The sequence below is a fragment of the Cucurbita maxima genome, unplaced genomic scaffold (genome assembly GCF_002738345.1).
Source record: "Cucurbita maxima cultivar Rimu unplaced genomic scaffold, Cmax_1.0 Cma_Scf00002, whole genome shotgun sequence".
NCBI lineage: Eukaryota > Viridiplantae > Streptophyta > Magnoliopsida > Cucurbitales > Cucurbitaceae > Cucurbita > Cucurbita maxima.
In genome coordinates, this window is record NW_019272018.1 from 4,734,009 (window position 1) to 4,742,092 (window position 8,084).

At 31.8% G+C, this 8,084-nt stretch overlaps 1 protein-coding gene across 3 annotated transcripts in view; it reads left to right on the forward strand.

Moving 5' to 3' along the window:
* The first annotated feature begins 5,905 nt into the window (after positions 1-5,905).
* Positions 5,906-8,084, forward strand: part of LOC111465199 (CCR4-NOT transcription complex subunit 10-like) — a 7,676-nt gene continuing 5,497 nt past the window's right edge. Inside the window, exons 1-3 of one of the 3 annotated variants that reach the window (XM_023109530.1) lie at positions 6,385-6,441; positions 6,923-7,200; positions 7,308-7,394. In XM_023109530.1, the coding sequence (XP_022965298.1) occupies positions 7,198-7,200; positions 7,308-7,394 (90 nt within the window). In that variant the 5' untranslated portion in view covers positions 6,385-6,441; positions 6,923-7,197. Of the gene's footprint in view, positions 6,442-6,922; positions 7,201-7,307; positions 7,395-8,084 lie in introns of those variants that run through there. The other 2 variants (XM_023109539.1, XM_023109523.1) reach the window with 2 other exon arrangements.

The window sequence follows — 8,084 nt, forward strand, 5'->3', positions numbered from 1 at the left end:
AAAAAAAAAAAAAAAAAAAAAAAAAAAAAATCCAAAAAACAGGCCGACACCAAACTTTGTCACATATGTCGTAGTTTCTATGGGATTATACGAGTTGGGGTAATTATCAAATTAAAAAATAGCCCTTGTTTTTTCCTTTATTTTCATCTAAGCAACAGAAAAGTGACGGTGACATTTAACTAACCAATAAAATATTTTCATATAATAAGGTGAAATTTTTCTAATTTTTATATATAATAAGGTGAAAATGCATATGACTAAGCAGCCATGGTTTATGAGCCAAATGGCCACTACCTAATTTATAAAATTCATGCGTGGTCCATGCACGTGGTTGCTCACACGTGCACGGCTAGTTGTGGTTGGAAAATTTTATACTTATTTTAATTTTTAAAATATTAAATACTAGAGCATATTTGTACAATAAGACTAAACTGAAGAGTTTATCTTATAGAGTTACAAATTATTGAACATTTAAAATATTTTTAAATTAATTGGGTGACTATATGACTGTGATGTATGTTTTATATAAAATGTTTTTGGTCTCTTTTAATGTCGGCTAAATAATAAAATTGTTTATAGACAGTGAAAAAAAGTTAGATGATTGAGCTTATAATATTAATAATTGTCCAAATCAAAATGACTTGGATCACCTTCCAACAAAATTATGAATGATTGGTTTTTTTTAATGCAAACCAAAATTCAATTTTAATTTTAGAGTAAGTGATGATTAATTTAACTAAGTGAAAAAATTATCAAATTATAGACCTGAGTGGTTATTAAAGAGTAAATATTAAATTCGAATAATTTAAATGCTTGTTTTTTTTATTATGAAAAAAATTTTAATTTCCCTTTTTGTCCAGTGTTTTCGATATAATTATTTTAAAATTTTTTTTTGGAAGATTTATATTTTTAAGTAGAGGAATAATATGAGAAGTAATTTCATTTAACTAAAAAACGTAAACTGTCGTGTCAAAGAGTTTTTAATAACTCAAAAAAATTAAGATGGAATAAGGGAATTAATCCCTTGTTTGAAAAAACTGCTTTTTTCACACAGCCAAATCATGGGTTTTATGAAAGTTTTTAAAATTCTTTATTTTATTATTTTCTTTCCATTATATTTCTTTTGTTATTTTTTAATTATTATTCGTTAATTCATTTTTTTTTTCTCAACTTTTTTTTTTCTCCCACTTTTCTACTTTTTTTATTTAATGTTCCTTATTCCTTTTTAAATGTGTTTTTTTTTTTCTTTCAATTATTTGTGTTTAACATTGTTTTCCTTTATTTTATAACTCTTTCTTCTATTATTTGTATTTTGTTTTTGGATTTATTGTTTCATTTTTAGTTATTTATTTTTTTGTTTTGTTTTCTAATATATAAAAATTATTTTTATCTATCAAATATTTAATATATAACTGAAACGAAGGAGGAAGACAGTAAATTATAATAGATATATTTTAAGTTGGAAAAAGTGAAATAAATGAATTATATTTAATTTTTTAAATATAACATATCAATTATTTACTATTACAAGTTCGTACAGTTTTATTGAAATTATTTATTTAATAATAATTATTAATGTTCATGGTTAAATAAATTCAGTACTCTAAAATTTAAGGTAGGTTGTTTATAATATACTTAAACTAAACTTGATTTTAATTGGTTACATTTATTTAATAGTTTTGACTTAATAAAAATAATCTAACTAACATTAATTAAATAATTTTATAGAAGTAATTATTAAAATTAAATAAAAATATTATTTATTTATTTATATGAAATATTATTTTATTCACATAGTTATTTAATTCTAGATTTTAATGATGGGAAGCATATTATGGGAATAATCTTTTTATCATTTCTAAATACTTGGTATTAATTTTTAGGTTTATTACATATAGTTTTATTTTTTTAAAAAATAAAACAAATACTCTTATTTTCTTTTACATATGAAACATAAAATTAAATCTCGTATTTTAGGTTAGTTGAATTATATTAATGTGATCAATGTTTTAAAATTTTATTGTATAAATTTGACAATATCATTATTGAATTTTTAATATAAACAAATATTTATAAATTTGACTAACAAATATTTACTTTTTAGCCAATATCATTCACTCACCTAATCTCTCTGAAAAAATTCAATGGTTAGGTAACAGTAATTTTCAATACTTTACTTTTTCTTTTTCACTAGGGCATGGTTAAAACTGTAATTTTACGAAGGATGGTTGAACTTCGAAGCGAAGAAAAGCCGAAGGTAAGGGGTAAGGCTAAGCCAATGGCGATGGAACGGTGACGTTTCTTGGGTTAAAGGGAGTTGGTCTCGTCTCGAGCCGTCGGCGGTTAAAAAAAATGTTCAAAGTGTGGGTCCCACTCTCAGCAAGTGGGTGACAAGTGGTTAACAGTGAGTGAATTACTCGACCATTTTTTTGAAAAAGTAAAAAGTACTTTCCGTCTTAGACTTTATATTGCGGACCATCGTACCTTTCTTAAGACTCGGTTGTCGGGTAGTGGGCTGAAAAGCTAACAAAAAAGGCCCACTACTCAACCCTGGGCCCTCCAGCCCATTATCACACTTTTGGTGGCGGCCGTCGGCCACGAAGTCTCCGGCGGGGACCTTTTATTTGCTGCCCAAAAGTCTTTTGTGCTGAAGGGAATCCACCATAATCGTGAGTCATCCAACAGGTATGTCTATTTCTGTTCAAATTGGGTTGAATAATTTTTTCTTTCGACCATTAAAAAGTTTGAGTTAATTACCTTACCTCGTAAGTAACGATAACGGGTATGGTTGAACAGGTATGTCTATTTCTGTTCAAACCGACCTTAAGTATACTAAACTTGCACTAGACCTGACCCATTTGCTCCGCATAAAACAATATCTAATCTTACCTCGTAATCTATATAATCCAGCTCAACACTAATACTTCAGGTAGGGTTGGCTTCATTGTATATCCTTATTTTGCACTTTATTGATATATTTAAATATTTAAAACTGGTTGATAAAATAAAAAAAACTATAAAAGTTGAAGGGATAATGTTATTTTCAAAATTTTATAGATAAAAATTATTGTAATAAAATATTTGATTTTTTTTATAAACAAGTTAAAAAGGAATATTAATAATTTTTTAATTTATAAATATTTTTAAAACACGTGAGAACGACCAAATTGAACCCAAGTATATCATTTGTATTCCCCGCCACCTGGCCATTCGGACGCGTTTTGGCGCGAAATTTCGGGTTTTCATTCTTTTCTTCTTCCTCTTTCAATTGAGTATCTTCTTTTATCCACCGTTCTTCACTTCGCAGCAATGTCCGTCATCTGAAACCGTCTCGAAGAAATTAATACGCTGAATTGTTTCTGGAGTTTAAGCAAACAGCCACTTGTCTACTCAACTCATTTACAATCCAACAGGTTTCTAATACTAATCATACTTCAATCGAGGCCGTAGCGCAACATTAGATATAGAAATGTAAGGATTACTTCGATTCATACTTTTCATTGGTTGATTGCTTTCTTCGAGTTACTGAGTTGCACTTCTTTTTTCCTCTTATTATACTCGATTCAGATGTTTATCGAGATTGCGAGTATCATGTAGTTGATTTAACTATAATTTTTGGGCCTATTACTTGCTTGCTTTCAATAGGCTGATTCCCTGGAAGCGTTCCTCTGTTAAGGAATAAGTAAATTGAATGGGTGGTTTATCTTGCGCCTTCCGTTATCATTATAGGGCATCTTCTAAAGTATGAACAAAATATGAGTTCACGGAATCACTATGAACACATTGCACTGTACTTTGTTCAATATATTGTATCATTAATCATAAAGCAGGTTCACAATATCTCCTCCACTAGTTTTGTCCAAGGTACTCATTGATCTGTTTCTATTGCCTTGAATGTTTTAACTGTTTCTATTGCCTTGAACACAATGGAATCCTTCAGCAATGAGAATAGGATTTTCCCATATGATGCATGCCAAAGGTCATTTAAATCTGTCTTAGAAGAAGTCCAATTAGAGCTAGGAAAAGCTGTCTGCTAATTATGATGATGTTATGTTAGTTAGAGGAAAATTTCATGATTTTTAAGATCCGTCTTAAAACGTAAGTGCTGATTTGCCTATTCTGCATCATTTGCATTATGCTAACCTTCACTTGATGAGGCAGTCACCCATGAGTTAGAAACCAATGAGTTAGAACCTGCAGTAACAACATAAGCACACTACTAGCACATATTATCTACTTCAGTCCGTTACGTATAGTTGTTAGTTTCACGATTTTAAAACGCGTCTGTTAAGGAGAGGTTTCTACACCTTTATGAGGAATGTTTCGTTCCTCTCTCCAATCGACGTAAGATCTCACAATTTTGTAGTAGCCCAACCTCACCGATAGTCTTATAGTTTTAAAATACATCTACTAAGGAGAGGTTAAACACCCTTATAAAATATGTTTCGTTCCACTCTCTATCTGATGTAGGATTTCACCATCAGATTTCACCGGAAATAGACATTGGACTAGTCAATCACATCAGCTATGCACAAGTTCTTGGTGATATCTCACATGGATAAGGTATCACCTATTTTTTATTCATTTGTAATGTACGCTTTAGTTGCAGTACGGTTTTCTTTGACAATATGTTTTGACAGATTGCATCCTAAAGGAAATGCACGAACATTTTGAAATTGAATTTTCTTCATTTATACCTCCAGATAATCTTCTTGCAGCTATTGAATTCTGTATAAAAACAGTGTCCAAATAGCCTAGAGATATGGATTGCAATAGCAAAGGGTTTGATGGAGAGCAGGAATTTTTTCCCGTTGAAAACCAAGTCAGAGACGGCAGGGGTGAATGGCATATGCCATCTCCTCTCCTATCCTTTTGTTGTATGCTCTTTTAAAAACTTGTGTGGCGCTCCACTGGAAAAGTTTGAGCTTGAATCTGCTGTCCAAGTTTGGAAGTCGTTTTATACTTCTGTGAACACATTGCAGCTTGAGAATCCTTGAGGATTTGGCTTTTATGTTAAGCATATGCTCAATCTACCGCTAGCAGATAATGTCTGCTTTGATCCGTTACATATCGTTGAGAGACGTTTCCATACTCCTATAAAAAATGCTCCATTCGCCTGTCAAACCGATCCATCCTTTAGTCACAGGGTGAGTACAACATCCATCCGAACCAACACAAGCGTTGATTGTTCACGAGTAGTTTATGATTTAGAGGAGAGACAGGGCACCCAAACTCCTAGAGGCCAAATCTAATGTCAAAAGCACACACAAACTAAGCAATTTTGTAAATGGTTGCCTTTCTCAGTTAGCATTCGCTTTGTATAATAGCTGCTGACATAATTATCTTGTCTTTTCCGGCATGCTTGTTAATTATTTACTACATGTTTAGTATTTGACCCCGCATTCTGGCCTTCTTCTCGGCAGATAATGAATATACAGAACAAAATTAATTTTATAGTACCATTTCTGTGCCTCTCTTGTTAATTAATTGGTTTTTGTAATGAAACTTAATTAATTACTCAATCATCAATTGTAGATTCAACAAGTTTTAGCTCCAGATTGAAATGAAAATTAAATTTGATCTCCTGTTTATTAATTTACCAAAATCTAACGATGAATTAAATAAAAAATTCGTAAATTTGAATGGTCATAGGGCGGGACGGGGTAGAGATAGCTTTTCCATCCCTATTCCCGCCCGCCCGCCATTTTTTAAATTTCTGTTTTTACGAAATTCTTCATTAAATTTTACGAAGATTGGAGAGAATTCGATATCGAAATCGAAATCGTTATCTTAAATATGACATTAGTAAGAGTGTTGATGGTAAAAATTTATAAATGTAAGAAACTTTGCAGATTCAGTGTCATTTCTATTTAATTTAGTCGGCCATTGGACTATAGTTTTTATTTAAGCTTACTCTCTCTATCGCTATCGCTATCTCTCTCCCTGTCCCTCTCCCTCCTTCCATCCAGCGAAAATAGACGCATTTCAGCAAGACACAAGAAATCAGGTGTCCTCCTTTACGATTAATCCAGACTTTAGGGTTTCAAAACCTCCGACTTCCATTGCTTTCGAGCTTTCCTCTCTCTCTCCTGGATTTCGTAGTTCAAAATCCTTCACTTTACTTCTACCGCACTAAGAATTTTGAACTTCGAAATTTTAGGGCTTCTTTGTTCTCCTCTTATCCGTCATCTCATTTCCTTTTTGGAACGTGGCCCTTGATTTTGTTTCTTTTATTTGGATCCGTTAATGGACGCTCGAGATTCATCTTCTTCGGCCACCCCGAATCGAGATGGGTCATCATCGGCTGTTGAGGACGATGGTGCTGTACCCGTCACTGCAGCTCTCGCCAAGGAAGCTGCATCGCTTTTCCAATCGGGGAAGTATGCTGGGTGTGTAGAGGTTTTGAACCAGTTGTTGCAGAAGAAAGAAGACGATCCTAAGGTTCGATTTATGATGCTTAATCTAATTTTGCTGAGTATTTGTAATTGCTGATGAAGCGATTTAATCTATTCTACGATTTCGTTAGTTCTTTGTGTGCATGTGAAGATGTGGTTTAGACTTTTAATTCTATGATAGTGGAATGTTGAACTCAGAAATAATTTGGGGTGTTTTTTCTTTCTTTTTTTTCCCCCAGCTTAGCGAATGTCAAGATTTGAATTATTCAAGGATTACATGCTAGAATCACATGCAATTTCATTGCATCATTTTGCTACACATAGGCTAATTCTGAAAGAACATCCAAGTTGGTGGTGATTTCCAGTGAATGTTATCATTTTCAATGGGTTTTATGATTATTAAATGGAATTTAGGTTCAGGTGCAAGTGTTTCTGTTCGTACATTATTTCATTTCTGTTTATCATTGGTCGATTTGAATGTTAATTCTTCTAGTCATAAAATTGTTAACTAAACCTCTGACGTGAAGGTGACATGCGTCCAATAGACTTTCCCCAGCAACTGATGGCCCGGAAAATATTTAGGTTTTTAGCAGCTTAATTAACAAGCAACGGTGATCAACGTCATCAAAGGTCCCATATGCATTTAAGATTGGTTTTACAAAATATGTGACCACTGTATTATCTGCCCATATCATTCTCATCCCCAGATCCAGTACTTTCAATTTCCGGAGCTTTTCATTTTAAAAGCATATAGAGAAATTCCGGGAGGGAACTAATATAATAATGACCCTGCCAAGTGACAATGGTTATGTGAATTTTGTTGTTTTTGTTAGTCTGACCAGTGACCATTCAATAAAACTGCGATCACATTTCACTTTGTAAAAAAAATTGTTGTTTATGGATTTTTGTCAGGTGCTTCATAATATCGCTATTTCTGAATACTTGAGGGATGGTTGTTCCAATCCAAAGAAGTTGCTTGAAGTATTAAACAATGTCAAGGTATGCCCTTAGACTAAAGTAATTCGCCATTGGTACTTTGTGTCCCCGTGTAAACTGCTACAATAAATTGATGTTCCTTGTAATATTTTACTATTTTCCTAACATTGTTTATCTCCTCAATCCATTGCCTAGCTTAATTGAACTTTGAACATTTAATTTTTGTAGCTATCTTTTAATTCATTGATTTGGCATAAGTTTCATAATATATTTTTCATATTTTTGGATGTCTTGTACAAAGGTAATCAAAATTTCATTCTTAATTGATGATATTACAAACCTTTTCATTAATTAAGGAATCTCTTTCTTGTTTGTTTCGTCATTGTAAAATTTTTCTTTTATTTTTTCTATAATGTAAATTCTTAACTTTTTACAGCACGTCTTACAATTCAAGCAGAAAACTATGAAGGAAAGATAATACATGCCTTGTCTAAAATCTAGTTTAGTGGAGGCCATATTAAATGTTTTTCATGTTTTATCATGCGACTAAAAATTCAATTTCAAGGATTGACCTTACATAATTAATAATTGAAGAACTCAGCTTTCTGTGAAACTTGATTTTTATTTAATAATAGATCTGAGTTGAGAGGGGGAAATGTAGCTTTCTTGGCTTTATTTTATCTTTTTGTTCTTTTAATAATGAGAAACATAGATGATCAAATATTCAAAAAAAAAAAAAAAAAAAAAAAAAAA